Here is a 15,226-nt window from a genome sequence, read left to right as displayed (position 1 = left end):
GACGTCTGTTCGTGGTAACGTGAGCAAGTTTTTGGTCAATGTCTGTATTCGATGCCAGGTTGTGACGAGGTGGGTGGGAGCGGGGTGGGGGGCCGGGGACGCCCGCGGCGGGGTGGGGGGGGACCTGTGCTAGCGCTGACCCTGGGCGCGGGGTGGCCGGGGTTGGGGGGGGGTGCTTTCGCCCGCTCCGCTTATCTCCCCCCCCCCCTTCCAACCACCCCTTTCCCCTTAACAAGCGAGAAAACGATGTAAAAGCCTCCTGCATGCTGAAAAATGTTAGAAAAGGAAAAGAAAAAAAAAACAAAAAAACACAAAAAACTTTTCTTTTTGCAAAAAAAAAAAAAAAAAGAAGAAGAAGAAGAAGGAAAAAAAAAAAAAAAGGAGTAATGACCCAAACAAAACGTCCAGGCTTGCTGGTGGGAAGCGGGCCGGGGGCTGGCCGCCCCTCTGCAGCCCAGGTTCCTACTCAAGTCTCCAAGTTGGCCTTTAATAAAACCTTCAGTTCCAATAACCTTTATATATATATATATATATACACACATATATATATACATATACATATATATTAAAAGAAAGCTTGATGTAGCAGTTCTAGTTTAAAACGAATAGAAGTATTTCGGCCCCCTGTTTTATTTTGATTTCTCCTTTCCCCCTGCTTCCTCCCCCTTCCTCCTCCTCCCCCCCCCCCAAAAAAAAAAAAACCCCAAACTCCGTATTTTGATGTAGCAACTTTGGAAGAAAGAAAAACAGGCGCTGTAAACGCACCGAGAGCTACCTCGGACCCGAGACGGGGCTGCACCGGGGCTGGGGCCTCCGCCGCTTCCCGGCCCTCCGGGAGGCACCCGGAGAGGGACGGTCCCGGGCCCTGCCTGTTAGCATCCTAGGGGAGCCCGGTTGCGGGGCTAAAACAACAAATTTGCGTAATATTTTTTTTTTCTCTCTCTTTTTAAATATATGTATATATATAAAAAAAGAAAAAAATCTTAAAAAAAAAAATAAAAACAAAAAACGACAAAAATGCCCATGACCTTAACTATTTGCTCTGACTTGTATCTTCCTTGATAGGTGACTAAAAATGGCTTGTTGGTCCAATTCACCAGCAATAACGTTAACTCAAGACAGCACCCTCCTCCCCACGCCCTGCCCGGCTCCGTCCCAGCCGGGCTCCCTTTGCCCCGACGTCCTCCCGCGGACGGACGCCGCGGCGCCGGGCTCGAGGCGGCTCCGGCCGCCCGCCTTGCAACCGGAGCGGCCGTGCAAACCCGCTAGGTTAAACCCCGCTCGCTTAAGCGGTCCTAAAAAACCCCTCCCCACGTGCTAAACTCGACGGGGAGGTGGCGGAGGTGGTGGTGGTGGCGGGGGGCTCCCGGCTCGCGGCCGGAGCGGCTCCGGGCGCGCGGGGCGGCGATGCGGTCCGGGAGCGGAGCGAGCTCGGCGGTGGCCCTGGGCGATGCCGGGAGGGCGCCCGAGGCGGGACGCGACCCGCCGGCAGGACGGAGCGGACGGAGCAAAACCCGTCCGACGCGGCCCCGGCTGGTGCTCGAGGGCTTTGCCGAACGCGGGAGCCGCTCGGCAAAGTTCCCGCGCCGAAGGGGAGGGGAGGGAGCTCACGGGGGACCGTGCGGGGCGGCGCGTGGCAAAGGGGTACGGAGGGGTGGAATAATATCGTGCTGCGGTGTCATCCTCGTCGGCGTAAATTATATAGCGAAGAGTGTGTAGTATAACGCGTAACAGAAAAAAAGGAGAAAGAACCAAAATTGGATTTATATTTAATGAGGAGATACTATTAAAAAGAAAAAAATCTTATCCTAGCTCCCATTTGCAAAAGTATTTTTCAGCTGGAGGGATATCTATTATTTTTTTCTCTTTTCTTTCTTTCTTAAAAAAAAAAAAAGAAATCTCCATACATACAAAGGCTCAGACTGTTACTATTGTGAACCTCTTAAATCAAAATGCTCCAACCTGTTTATTTAGTATTTGAAGGGTTTATTTTGATGCATTTACTGGTGTTTTTTAAAGAGAGAGAGAGGAGGGAAAAAAAGATTAAGATTTTAAAATTAGAACATTTCTTTATAATTTAATATTCTATTTTAATAAATGCATTTATTACATGTAAATGTAGCAAGGAACTGGGCTAATAAAAATACTTTTTATTAGGTAATTTATTATAAGAAAAAAGGATATTTTATTTTATGATAAAGTGATCCTTAAAAGTTTAGAAGGTTTAGAATATATGTAGGTTAAAAAATACATTTGTATCCAGAGTATTGCTTAAAAAGTGTTTTTAATATATGTTTCCTTTTTTGTGTGTGCGTGTGTGTATGTAAAAGGTGATAGTTATGGTGCAGATAGCCCTTTCCAGAAATGAGAAATTAACACAGTTGGATGTATTTAAAAGGAAAAACAACAACAACAACAACAAAATCCCAAGATGATAATTAAAAACCAGAGAAGCCGAAAAAAGCAAAAAACAAAACAAAACAAAAAAAACCACTATGAATCAAACACCCGTCCCGCCATCGCTCCCGGCGGCGAGTCCCTTTGCCGGAGGGCTCGAGGCGGGAGCCCGGCTCCCGCGCCGCCGGCAAAGCACCCGAGCGCCGGGCTCGCTCCCGGCCGGCGGGCGCCCGGCTCGGCCTTCGCGGCGTTTTCGGGGCGCCCGGCCGGAGCAAAACGCGCCCGATTCACAGGCGCCGGCTCCGTTCCTCCCCGCCGCCGAGCGGGCCGCCCGCGTCGCATCCCGGCGCGCCCTTGCAAACGTCCGCCGGCCTCCGCTCCGAGCGGGACATTTTGTTGTTTTTTTTTTGGTACTTCCCCTTCCGCTCCCTGCAAAGCGGCGTGGCCACGTCTTGTGCAAAACGAATAACTCATGACCCGGAGGACAGCCCGGAGCGACCGGAGCCCCCCCTTTTTTAGCCAGCCAGACCCCGAGCTTGCAAAGCCCGTCCTTTAATCCAGCCCCGTGTTCGGGAAAGCACTTAGCTTCGACCGCGTCCTCGAGCGTTTTGCAGCATCCCGGCCCAAGGAGGTGCTTTTCGGGCGGGCTGAGCCGCCGGGACCCCCGCGGGGGGCTGCCCGCCTCCCCGTCCCGACGCGGCGGGCGGACGCTCCTGCCCCGCTGCCTCTCAAAGAAGCGTTCGAAAAGAAGAGTTTTTGTTTTTAACCAAAAAGGAGGGGGGGGGGAAAGAAAACGTTTGCGTTGAGGGGTATTAAAAAAGTTAAAATAATAATAATAATAATAATAATAATAATAAACGTTCAAATTTATTTCATATAATCCTAGAGTAAAGATTAAAAGAAAATTAACTAGTTCAAATAGTAGATGCTATCCATATTGTTTAATCTATAGTAGATCCAAGTGATCCCAGACAGAGCAGAATGTAAAATAAACGTGTAACCAAGCTCAGTTATCATTTTTAGCTTCCCCAGAAATTCCATCTTTTTTTGGTACTATTTTTCTGAAACAAACAAATAAGCCAACGAAAAGCCTAACAAAATAGCAGACCACCGACTGGTACCTTCTGTCAATCAAAGTACTGAAGTTATTTTTATAGAGGGGAAAAAAATGGGATCTAATAATATGTATTTTTTTAAAAAGATACGTTTGGGTTTTTATGTTGCTTTTTTAATAAAAAAAAATATAAAGATTTGGCTAGTCACTGAACAAAATAAGAAAGTTTTAGGCCATTATTTTTGCCTTATTCTGCACTCCAGCCTCGGGCTGGGAGCGCGAAAGCGAAAATTTCTGCAAAGCGGTCCAAGCCGGTGTCTCGTCGCCGTTCCTTTTCTCGTGCCGTCGTTGACTTTTCCCAACTGCTCAGAAGCGCTGACGGTGCCGGCAGGGCCCGGCGGCAGGCCGGGCCGGAAAAGCGGGAAAAGCGGACGGAGACGACGTCCCCTCTGTAACGTAACGCGCAGAGCCGAAGGCAGAGCGGGGCCGGGGCCCGGCGCTTTCCCGCGCATCCCTGGGTCGGCGGCAGCGCCGGGCTCCAGGCTGAGGACAGTTAGGCTTTCTGCCCTGTCTGCTAGGAGCCGGACAGTAGACATAGGACATTAGGGTTGTTTCATTCCCCCCCCCACCCCCCCGCTTTTTTTTTTTTGTTGTTTAACCGTATTTTTTTTTTCCTTTTTTGGTTCTATCTCGACCCGGCGAGCGGCACCGGGACGCGTCGCCCCAGGGGTCGGGCGCCTCGCTCCGCGGGACGAGCTCGCTTGCTCCGTTCGCCGGCTCTGCCTTGCCCTGCCGGCCGCTGCCTTACGGAAACCGTCGTTCGGCCCCAAACCCTCGGGGCCGAGCGCCGGAGCCGCCGGGCGAAACGTTTGCAAAAGTCTCCGCTTGCAAAAAAAAAAAAAAAAAACACCCCTTGCGGGGCCGTGGCGCTGCCAGACCGCGAGCTTCCCCGTGCCCCGAGGGCCGCCGCGCCGGGCTCCCGCGTCCTTTGCAGCCCCGGCGCCGGCCCGGGGTTCGGGTCCGCTGGCGCCGGGGGGGCTTTGCCCCCGGCAGCTGTTTTGGGGCGCTTTTGCCGCAGGTTCAGGGCAGGGGCAGGCGCTTTGCAGCGGGCGCGCGGGATGCGCAGCCCAAGATCCGCTGGCGAGCGCTTTCCGCTGCGCCCAAACCCCCGTTTCGACGCTCCCGGCCCTAAACCGAGCGACGCAGCGCAAACCCCGCGGCGGGGTTAGCCCAAGCAGAGCGCGGCAAAAGCAACGCCCGGGCTGGGGAGGGGGGACGACGACTTGCCTTTCGGGCCGAGTTTTCGCGACTGTCCTCCGTGCCGTAGCGAATCCGGGGCCGTCCCGCCGTCCGCGAGCATCCCCGAGGACCCCAAAGCCTTCGACGAAGGCAGCTGCCGCCCCTCGCCGGCGCGGGGGGGACCGAGGCGCTCGGCAGCTGCTTACCAGCATCCAGCAAAGCCATCGGAGCGGTCCGGGCAGGAGCGGCGACGGTTCCCGTTCGGTTTCGGCGTATAGCACTGTGAATCCGGAGCGGCTCCGCTCGGGCAGCGGCTGTTCCCGCGCGTCGGGGCGGTTTGCGGGTAGCCGAACCAAGCGCCCGGTCCTTCCCCGCGGCGAGGCGGGCTGTTTGCTCTTTCCTTTTCGTTTTACCTCATTTTTGGTTTTGATACTTGAAGAAGAGTCAGTGATTGACGTTGTGCGGTGATGCCCTGGACTGGAGAGTGGATGCACTTTATGGTAACTTGTATACTGATAGTGGGGTCCCATCCTGCCTCTGCTGAGTCCACGGCAAGGTTTCCCTTGGTGTCGGCGCCGGAAGGAGCAGACCCAGGATGGGTTGGTTCTTCCAAAAAAAAAAAAAAAAAAAAAAACCTTTCTAGGATGTTAGGGAGCAATTTGTCTTTTACTGTGGTTTTTCACAGGCCGTAGAAACTCGAAGGCGCGTTCTGCCGTCAGCTGGACCCCGGGGAGCGGAGGGGGGAAAAAAATTCAGCATGAAGCGTAATCGCCTTTGGGATGACTTCAGCTCCAGCCGCTTATTCCCGTGCGTCTCAGCCCGTTCAGCGGGGTTACTCTAGCCAAAGCCGCTCCGGCCCCGGCAGGCTGTGGCCTTAACGGCGGGATAAAATCCAGCATCGCTTCAGGGCTGTTAACGGAGCAAATTGAAAGTCACCCCCAGCAAAGTGACGCTAATGTAACATCTGGAGCGGTTCCCCGGGCCGCTGCACGGGGGTAAAACCGGAGTCGCCCTCCGGCGGCGGCGGCGGCCGTTCCTGGGGCAGCCGACGGCAGAACTGGTTTCTCGGGCGCGCCACGAGTTGTTTTTCCCCGAAACGACCGGCAGAGAAGCGCCTCCGGCGTCCTCTGCGGCTGGTCCCCTTCGCTCGCCCGCCGAACCAGCAGCACTTTCCCCCCCCCCCCCTTGTGAATATAGCAGACCGTCAGTTCAAAACCACCGTCCCCAAAAAAAAGGAAAAAACAAAAAAACAGGAGCCAGATCCTGTTTGGCAATAGAGGATTTGCTCCTGGGTTAAAAGCAGTGTTAAGCAAACGCGGTCGGATTCGGAGGCCGCGGCCTCCGGAGAGCCGGGAAACCCCGGGGCAGCTCGGAGCATCCCGCCGCGGGGCTGGGAGCCGGGACGCGCCGGGGGGGGGGATTCCCCCCAGCTCTGCCCCGCTCGCCGAGCCGTCCGGCGCGGCGCTCCGGCCCCGCGGCGATTTTTCCCGCAGGGGAAAAAAAAAAAACTAAAAAGACAAAAAAAGGGGGTTTTGCTTGACGAGCGCCACGTTAACTTTCTCCCGCCCGCGCTGTACAAGTTTGCGTGCATCCGCTTTGCTCCGGACCCGGGCGCTATCGCGGTCCTGCTCCACGGCGCTGCCCGGCTCGCGGGGCCGCCCCGACTGCGCCGCCCCTGCCTTTAAAGTCCATTCCCTCTTCTTTCTTTCCTTTCTTTTCTTTTCCCGTCATAGGAAACCTCTAGTCGGGATTGTTACTATTGGAAACCGATCACATGGCCCATCCAGGTATTTTCATCTCTCCGGCGTTACGCAAAAATAAAGGCCTGAGAGAGAGATATAACCGAACATAGAAGTAGAGTTAGGCTCGTCGTCTGAGTTTTGAGGCATATAGTATAAGGGGAGAAGGAAAAAAAAAAAATTAAAAAATTAAAATAATGATGTTGCACAACTTGTAGAAAACAAAGAAGGGAAAGGGTTAATGTATTAAATGTGCTAAATTACATTAAGAACTTAATTTTATTAAAGTATTATTACTTAAGAAACTTTGGTGTCTGCTGCTGCTTTTCTGTCTGTTCGCGCTCGGCCGCTCCGGAGGCCTCGGACGCCGGCAGAGCCCGTCCCGCTCGCGCCTTCCTCCCAGCCCTCTTCCTCCTCGCGCCCTCCCTCGCTGCCGGGCGGCTCCGCGCCCAGGGGGAAGAGCAGGACGAGCCCCGGCGGAGGCCGAGCGGCCGGAGCCGGCACCGTTCCCGGTCGCCGGGAAGGACCCAGAGAGCGAAACAGCCTCCGGCAGCAGCTTCTGCATTGCGCCCAAATTCCCCTTTCGTGGATAAACGGCGTCCCACGGAGCGGGATGGGGTGCAAACCCCCCCCCCCCGGAGCCCCACGGCCGGGGGACACCCGCTCCCGGCGCCGACGTCCCACGCTGGGAAGGCCACCCCGGCCTCCGCCCGTGCCCTGCTCTCCCTTTTGATTGACACGTGCCAATCACCGCCCAGCTGGCACCAGGCTCTTCGCACAGCCGGGCGCTAAGCTCAGCCCGGTTTGCCCCAGTAACGCGGACGATGCCTGCGCTGGGAGGTGGCTGCTGTGCCCCCGGGCAGGGGGTCCCCGGCCCCGTCACCCCGCTAACGCAGCGCACGCTCCATCTAGCGGCAGCCGCGTCCCCCGGTGCCACCAGCCCCGAGGCAGCCAAGCAGCAAAGACACTTTATTGCAGCAGCTCCGAGGGGCTGCGGAGCCCCGGGCGGCCGCCCCTCCGTTGCTGTAGGTCCTACGGAAACGCAGGGAGGGCGGCACGAAGGCAGCCGCGCCGGAGGGGCCGGGGGCGAGAAAGGGGCTGCGGCGGGTGGGGGGCACCCGCGGGCGCCGCCGGCCGGCTCAGATGTTCTGGCAGCAGGGCGCTTGCTTGGCCTCGGGCTGGGTGGGCAGCACCCGGATGGGCTCGATGGCGGTGCCAGGACCGAACTCCGACTCCGGCTGCCCCGTCATCTGCCGCTGCGACACGATGCCGTAGATCTCTGCCGGCAGGGAAAGACAGTTGGGGGCAAAACGAAATCAATGAGTCGGCGACCTGCCCCGTGCCAAAACGCCCAGCTCCAGGCTGCAAACGCCCTCAGCGCCGTCTCCCCCCCCCCCCTCCAGAAGACCCACCGCCCCCCGGCTCCCTCCGTCGCCGCCCGCCCCGTACCCGTGAGGATGTTGTGGAAAGCCATCTCCACGTTGGTGGAGTCCAGAGCCGACGTCTCGAGGAAGGACAACCCGTTCTTCTCTGCAAGGAGAGGGCGAGCTGAGGCCGGCGTGGCCCGCGGGGCCGCACCAGCCCGGGGCGCACCGGCCGGCCGCGATACCTGCAAAGCTCCGGGCCTCGTCGGTGGGCACGGCCCGCAGGTGCCGCAGGTCGCTCTTGTTGCCCACCAGCATGATGACGATGTTGGCGTCGGCGTGGTCCTGCAGCTCCTTCAGCCAGCGCTCGGCGTTCTCGTACGTCAGGTACTTGGCGATGTCGTAGACCAGCAGGGCTCCCACGGCCCCCCGGTAATACCTGGGGGGCGGCGAGGCACCCGTCACGGCGGGGACGGCTCCCGCCCGCCGCCGGGGCAGAGGGGGCATCGGGGACCGCGGGAGAACTCACGCCGAGGTGATGGCCCGGTACCGCTCCTGCCCGGCCGTGTCCCAGATCTGCGCCTTCACCGTCTTGTTGTCCACCTGGATGCTCCTGGTGGCGAACTCCACCCCGATGGTGCTTTTGCTCTCCAGGTTGAACTCGTTGCGGGTGAAGCGCGACAGCAGGTTGCTCTTCCCCACGCCCGAGTCCCCGATGAGCACGACTGGGGGACACAAGGGCACCGTCAGCCTCCCGCTCCGCGGGCGAGGTGGAGCGGCCCGGGCAGGAGCACCGGGATGCCCAACCCTACGGGACGGGGTTTCCCGCGCCGCCGAGGATCGCGAGCCCCGGTCGCGGAGGAAGCAGCCTCCTCCTCCTCGCACCCCTGCGGGAAGCCCCAGGGCGGGGGGGGGGGGGGGGGGTTAGTTCAGCGCGTTTGCTGCCTGTCGCAGGTCTGGCCGGTTCCCGTAAAACCCGGTGCAACAGGCTCCGGGCGGGCTCTAGCACACGGCTCCCTCTCGGGTTTGTTGAGTTTATGACTCAACAGGCTTTGATTTGCTTTTTCCCCCCCCCTTTTTTTTTTTTCTTTAATGCCCTCACCGCCGATATTCGGCCCCCAAGCCCCGTCCTCCACCGCGCGCTAAGGAAGTTACTCCCGGCGCTTCAGCTCCTTCCGCGCGGGCTGGGACGCCAAGGCGGAGGGAAAAGCAGCCGTTTTCCTACCAAACCCCCCTGGGACGGAGGCGGCAGCGCGTCGCGGCGGCACCGGGTTCGTTAGCGCTTCCCGCTCGGCGTCGAGCGGCAGGAAGTTGCCGCTTCCCGCGGCTCAACCGCCGCGCTGCCCCCAACGCTGCTGCCGCTCCCTTCGGCTTCCCGGCCGATTTCGGGTTTTGGAGGGGGGGGGAACGAGCAGAGCTCGGGTACAAAACCGCGTTTTTATTGCATCTCGGGACTCCGGAGACCGACGTCGATGCCCAGCTGCTCCCGGCCCCGTTCGGAGGCCGGGCCGGGGGCGAGGGCGGCGGGAAGGGGCTCGCGCCGGGGCGCCTGGCCGCGAGCACGGCCGGCTCCGGCCGCGTCAGAGTTTCCCTCCCGGAATAGCTCCGGGAGAGGTGGATTTTCCTGGGCGCCGGCGGGGCTGGGGGGGCTACGGGCGGCCTTTCGGGGAGGCCGGCGAAGGCGACTGCTGCCAGGCGACGTCACCCTCCGGCTTCGCCGCTCCGCTAGGATCTCGCCCGCCTTCCCCGGCCGCCGCGGCGGGGCGGCTCCCACGGGGATGCTCTGCGCCCCGGAAAACCTCCGAGGAGGAGGAGGAAACGGCCCGGAGCGGGACACCTCCGCCACCCGCGTCCCAGCCCTGCTCCCCCGGCCCGCCGGCGAAGGCCAAGCCCGCGCAGCCTTCCCCGCGGCCGCGCCGGGCAGGAGAGCCCAGGAGCCCCGGCTACCTTCCCTTTGCCTAACTGCAGCCCTGGGAACCGCTCGCCTGCGCGGAGGAGAGCCCCAAAGCCCGTTCAGAGGGGCCGGCAAGGAGCCCACGTCCCCTTCCCCTAATGCAGCACGGGGCCAGGCTCGGGACTGCCGCCGGGCAGCGGGGATGAGCCGCGTTAAGCGGCGCCGGAGGCAGAAGCTGCCCCTAGACGGCGGCAGGGCCGGGCTGAGGCCGGGCGCAACTCATCGCAGGCGCGGCGGAGCCCACCTTTGAAGAGGAAGTCGTACTCGTCGTCCTTGCCCCGCATCGCGCCGCCGGCTCCCCCCCTCCCTCCACCCGCCCTGCCCGGGCCTTATCCTGCCTGGCCGGCGCCCGCCCCCCTCCCCCCTCCCGCGAGCCCATTGGCGGCCGCCGCTCCTCCGCCGCCCCCATTGGCCGGCGGGGCTGCCCGTCACCGCCGCAGGTGCCTGGCGCAGGTAGGTCACCTCACCTGCGCCTTAAAGGCGCAGCGACCTTTTTTTTTTTTTTTTTCCCCCTTTTTTTTTAAAAAGGTGGGTGCAGCGGGCCGGGCCCCGGCGCGTCCCTTCGCCCGCCCCACGGGCCGCCCTGGGCTCCCCGCTAGCCCGGCCGGGGGTTCGGATGAGACCCGGAGGCGCCCCGGCCGGGGGCACGGACGCGGTCCCGCGGAGCGAGGGAGGCGGCTGGCTAGCCCGCTCGCACTCGCTCGGGGGGCCACGGGTTTGGGGTGGGGTGGGGGGTCACATCGGGGGTCCCCCCCCCGCGCTGCATGCAGGCACCGTCAGGGCCAGCGGGTTGCAGGGGCCGGGGTGGTGGTGGTGGGGGGGGGGGGTGCAGCCCCCGGAGGGAGGCCGGAGGGAGCCCGGCGGGCTGCGGAGAGCGGGATGCTCCGCTCCCGGCCGAGCACCGTCGGGGCTGCGGCGGGGGGCTGCGGGGACGCGAGCGGCCGGATGCCGGGAGCCGCCGGCGGATCGCGCCGCCAACGCCGAGGAAAGCCCGCTCCGCGCAGCTGCCTTTCCCGAGTCCTTTAATGGTGGCGCGGGTCCCCTCCGCCGGCGGGGACGGGGGTGAGGGTGGCCGCTTCCCTCCGCCGGGTTTGGGCCGCATCCGGAGTCGGTCTCCCGGCGCCGACGGCGGGGCCGAGCGGCGGCCGGCTCAGAGGGCCGCGCAGCAGGGGCGCCTCTGGCTCGGGGCCGGGGCCGCGCTCCCTCCGCTCTGGCCGGCGAGCGGGACCGCGCCGTCCCGGCCGCTCCGCTCCTTCCGCTCCCGCACCTTGTCGAAGATCCCTGCCGGGGGGAGAGGCCCCAGCGCTCGCCTCGCCGCCCGGCTCCTCGGCCGCCCCCCCTTCCCCCCCGGCCCCGCCGTACCCTTCAGGACGGCCTCGAAGGCTTGCTCGACGTTGGTGGAGTCCAGCGCCGAGGTCTCCGCGAAGAGCAGCCCGCTGGCCTCTGCCGGCGCCAGGCGTCAGCCGCCCTCCCCCTCTCTTTCCCCCCTCGCCACGTCGAGGTGACGTTCGGGGACCCCTTTTCGGCGCCGGGCGGGCCGGCTCCCCCCCCCCCCGTACCTGCGAAGGTTTTCGCCTCCTCGGCGGGCACCTGGCGGGCTGGCGCGAGGTCCGTCTTGTTGCCCACCAGCATGACGACGACGCCGGCCTCGGCGTGCTCGTAGAGCTCCTTGAGCCAGCGCTCCACCGCCTCGTACGTCTGGTGCTTGGTGACGTCGAAGACGACCAGGGCGCCCGCCGCGCCCCGGTAATACCTGCGGGACGCGGCGCGGCGCTCACCCGCGGCCCCCCACCACCACCAAATTCACCCCCCCCCCCCTCCATCTTCTTACGCCGAGGTGATGGCGCGGTAGCGCTCCAGCCCGGCCGTGTCCCAGATCTGCGCCTTCACGGCGGCGTCGCCCACCAGGACGGTGCGGGTGGAGAACTCCACGCCGATGGTGGTGCGGCTGTCGTGGTTGAACTCGTTGCGGGTGAAGCGGGAGAGCAGGTTGGTTTTGCCCACGCCGGATTCGCCGATGAGGACCACTGCCGGGTTTGGGGGGGGGACGGACGGGGGGACATGGGGGAAAGCAGAGAGGCCGCCGGAGCCGCTCGCCGCCTCCCCTCTGCCTCCATCGCGTCCTTCTCCGCCCCATCGCCGCCCCCCTCCCCGGACATCCCCCACTATCCGGCGCTTGGGAAAGGGGAGAAGAGGAAGAGGAGCCACCCCCCAGCCTTTATTGCAGGGTGCAGGACGGGGCCCACGGGGCCCGGCGCCGTGCCTCAGTTTCCCCAGCCGGCGCACCGGCTCCGACGTCCCGCCGTGGGCGCAGCCGGGCCACGACTCACCCTTGAAGACAAAGTTATAATCCTCGGCGGCGGCGGCGGCACCCATCTCCCCGCCGGCCCGGCCGGAGCAGCCCGCGCCGCGAGGTTTCCTCCTTGCCTTTGCGAAGCGTCGAGCCGAGGGGAAGACGGGAGCTGGGGTTGGGGGGGGGGGGACACAAAGTTTCCTGCCCGGCTGCCGGGATCCGGACGCGGAGGAAACCCCGGCCGGGCGAGTCGGCGGTGCAAGGCGGCCGGTTGACTCAAGGGGTGGGAACGCGGTGCAGGTCGGGCAGGTAATGTCACCCTTGGGCCGGGCACAGGCGGAGGAGGAGCCCGGCGCTCGCTGTCTCGGGAAGAAGGAAGCGGGCGCTGCCGGAGCGGCGAGCCGGGCTGCCGGCGCCATCCGGGCCCCCGACCGCCTTTCCTCGTCTCTGCTGCCATCGTGCGAGAGCCGGGGAAACCAACGGGGGGGGGGGGAGCGAAGCCGAGCCCGCGGCCCCCCGCTTTCGGGGATGCCCCGATGTGCCCCCCCCCCACCGCGGGGCTCCTGCATCCTGCGGCACCCCCCCCCTCCCTTTCGCTGCAAGGGGACGGCACGGCGCCCCGCGCTCGGGGGACCCCCACCCACATCTCCACCCGCCGACAGACGCCCCTCGCTCTTCCCTTTATTTATGTATATATTTAAAAAAAATACACACCATAGCACACGAGCATCAGCCACGCTTTTATTCCCCTTTTCCTCACTTCCCTCCCGCTCCCCTTATTTTGTTTTTTAAAGGGCGGCGCACGAGGCAGGGCGAGCGGCGGAAGCGAAGGGCCCGGCGTCGGCCCCCCGCGCCCCTCCGCTCCCCACTCAGGACGCGGCCACTTGCGTGAGCGGTTCCTCCAGGTACTGGACGAGAGCCTGCGCCTGCGAGCGGAGAGCGGCGTGAGCCCCCTTTCGCCCCGTCCCCCGCTCCCGTCTCAGTCTCCTCCAAAGCGGCAGCGTTTCGAGCGCCCCGGCTGGCTGCGAGAGCCTCCCCTCGCCTTCTCCATCCCTTTTATTTTCAGCCCTCGGGGATTTACTCACTAGCTCTTTATTTTTTGCGCCCCCCCCCCCCTTGCAGGGACGCAGCCCGGCAGCAACGCCAGCCCCGTTTCCCCCCCCCGCCGCCCCCAGCGTTACCTTGGCTTTCAGCATCCCAAACCCGACGGTCTCTTTTGCGTACATGCACAGCAAAAGGTTCGCCACGCGCGTGATGGCGACCCGACCCTCCTGGCCAGGGAGGAAAGAAATACAGAAAATTAAAAAAAAAAAACAAAAAACCGCACACACAAAAACCAAAACAACCCCCCCCCATAACACAAAACCAAAGAAAGGGCCAAAACCCCCCCAAAAAGGCCAACCCCCCCCCAAAAACCCCAAAGCCCCCCCAAAAAAACAAAAAAACCCAAAAAGGCCAACCCCCCCAAAAAAACCCCAAGCCCCCCCAAAAAAAAACAAAAAGGCCAACCCCCCAAAAAAACCCCAAAGCCCCCCCAAAAAACCAAAAAAACCCAAAAAGGCCAACCCCCCCCAAAAACCCCAAAGCCCCCCCAAAAAAACAAAAAAAAACCCAAAAAGGCCAACCCCCCAAAAAAACCCCAAAGCCCCCCCAAAAACCAAAAAAACCCAAAAAGGCCAACCCCCCCAAAAAACCCCAAAGCCCCCCAAAAAACCAAAAAAAACCCCAAAAAGGCCAACCCCCCCAAAAAACCCCAAAGCCCCCCCAAAAACCAAAAAAAAACCCAAAAAGGCCAACCCCCCCAAAAACCCCCAAGCCCCCCCAAAAAAACAAAAAAAAACCAAAAAGGCCAACCCCCCAAAAAAAACCCCAAGCCCCCCCAAAAACCAAAAAAAACCCCAAAAAGGCCATCCCCCCCAAAAAACCCGAAAGCCCCCCCAAAAAAACAAAAAAAACCCCAAAAAGGCCAACCCCCCCAAAAAACCCCAAAGCCCCCCAAAAACCAAAAAAAAAACCCAAAAAAGGCCAAACCCCCCAAAACAAACAAACAAACAAAACCCAAAACAAAACCCCAAAAAACCAAAAAAATTCCCCAAAACAAAAAATCCAACCCCCCCCCAAAACACAGAAAAACAAAAAAAAACACAGAAAAACAAAAAAAACAACACAGAAAAACAAAAAAAAACAACACAGAAAAACAAAAAAAAACAACACAGAAAAACAAAAAAAAACAACACAGAAAAACAAAAAAAGCACGAGACAGGGACCCCGGGGACCCCGGCAGCCCCAGGGGCGCGCGGGGCCGGGCGGGAGGCGGCGGCGGGCGCGCCGGCCCCGCGCACCATGCAGTCCATGAGGATGAAGCGCAGGTTGTCCTCGTTGAACGCCTGGTGCCCGTTCTTGTCGTAGGCCACCCAGATGTTGCTGGCGATGGCCGCGGTGACCCTGGCGTCCGTGTCCCCGTAGCCGGAGTAAGCGAGCAAGGAGCCCTCGTTGTTCAGCAGCCTGCAGGGGAGCCGCAGCCGGAGCCGGAGCCGGAGCCGGGGCCCCCCCGACGGGGCGCACGCGTCCCACCCCGCTGCCCCCTCCCCGGCCACCGCCGGCTGCAAACTCCTCTTTTCCGCGGCATTTTGAAGCCGGGCCGGGCGTTTTGCTGTTTGCAGCCGGGCGTTTTGCGGGTGCAAAAAGACTCCCCCCCCCCTCCTCCGCCCACCCCCCCCCCCCGAGCACGCCGCCGCGCACTCACAGGGTGCTCTGGACCCCGCCGGTGTTGGCCTGGCTCAGCACCTGGGTGAGGGCTTTGGGGCGCAGCATGGGGACGGCGGCGAGGGGGGGCGGCGGCATCGCCCGAGCTCGGCTCCTCCGTCACCCGGGGGGGGGGGGGGCCGTGCCGCTGCTCCGAGCACGCTGGGATTTGTAGTCCCTTCCTCCCGGGGAGGGGGGGGGACACACACACCGGGCACGCATCCTGCCCCGGGGGTGCTGGCCGGTCCCCCGGGCTGCTGCTGCTGCCGGCCAGACGCCGGGGTAGAGGGCAGAGATAAAAAAAAAAAAAAGCCTCGTTAGAGCAGCGTTAATTGCATGCAATTTATTTATTTTTGTTTGCAGCAAGAGCTGGTGGGGGGGGGCAGAGAGCAGCCCCCCCGGAAGGGGGTCAGGCTGCTCGTCCTCAGCCAGCACCCGGGG

General features: G+C 61.7%; 3 protein-coding genes across 5 annotated transcripts; all 3 read right to left on the bottom strand.

The window, feature by feature from the left end:
* Positions 1–2,672: 2,672 nt before the first annotated feature.
* LOC138062937 (ras-related protein Rab-11A-like) lies at positions 2,673–10,098 on the bottom strand. The gene is made up of 5 exons (XM_068922434.1): positions 9,992–10,098; positions 8,323–8,518; positions 8,039–8,232; positions 7,879–7,959; positions 2,673–7,708 (listed from the first exon to the last, which is right to left on the bottom strand). Exons 1-5 carry the CDS (start codon positions 10,029–10,031, stop codon positions 7,569–7,571), a joined length of 651 nt encoding a protein of 216 aa, XP_068778535.1. The 5' UTR covers positions 10,032–10,098; the 3' UTR covers positions 2,673–7,568.
* Positions 10,099–10,691: 593 nt separating this feature from the next.
* Positions 10,692–12,499, bottom strand: RAB25 (RAB25, member RAS oncogene family). 2 transcript variants are annotated; one of them, XM_068922416.1, is made up of 6 exons: positions 12,360–12,497; positions 12,078–12,209; positions 11,579–11,774; positions 11,307–11,500; positions 11,110–11,190; positions 10,692–11,028 (listed from the first exon to the last, which is right to left on the bottom strand). In XM_068922416.1, the coding sequence occupies exons 1-6, from the start codon at positions 12,457–12,459 to the stop codon at positions 10,898–10,900; spliced, it is 834 nt and encodes a 277-aa protein (XP_068778517.1). In that variant the 5' UTR covers positions 12,460–12,497; the 3' UTR covers positions 10,692–10,897. The 2 variants fall into 2 exon arrangements, with proteins under 2 accessions (XP_068778517.1, XP_068778516.1); XM_068922415.1 differs by having other exon boundaries at positions 10,728–11,028; positions 12,078–12,499.
* Positions 12,500–12,767: 268 nt separating this feature from the next.
* On the bottom strand, positions 12,768–14,957 carry LAMTOR2 (late endosomal/lysosomal adaptor, MAPK and MTOR activator 2). Of its 2 annotated transcripts, none has more exons than XM_068922450.1 (4): positions 14,787–14,957; positions 14,383–14,545; positions 13,222–13,311; positions 12,768–12,966 (listed from the first exon to the last, which is right to left on the bottom strand). In XM_068922450.1, exons 1-4 carry the CDS (start codon positions 14,882–14,884, stop codon positions 12,910–12,912), a joined length of 408 nt encoding a protein of 135 aa, XP_068778551.1. In that variant the 5' UTR covers positions 14,885–14,957; the 3' UTR covers positions 12,768–12,909. The 2 variants fall into 2 exon arrangements, with proteins under 2 accessions (XP_068778551.1, XP_068778552.1); XM_068922451.1 differs by having other exon boundaries at positions 14,383–14,485; positions 14,787–14,928.
* Positions 14,958–15,226: the final 269 nt, after the last annotated feature.

The sequence above is a fragment of the Struthio camelus genome, chromosome 30 (assembly GCF_040807025.1).
Source record: "Struthio camelus isolate bStrCam1 chromosome 30, bStrCam1.hap1, whole genome shotgun sequence".
NCBI lineage: Eukaryota > Metazoa > Chordata > Aves > Struthioniformes > Struthionidae > Struthio > Struthio camelus.
This window is presented reverse-complemented; position numbering and strand designations above follow the sequence as displayed.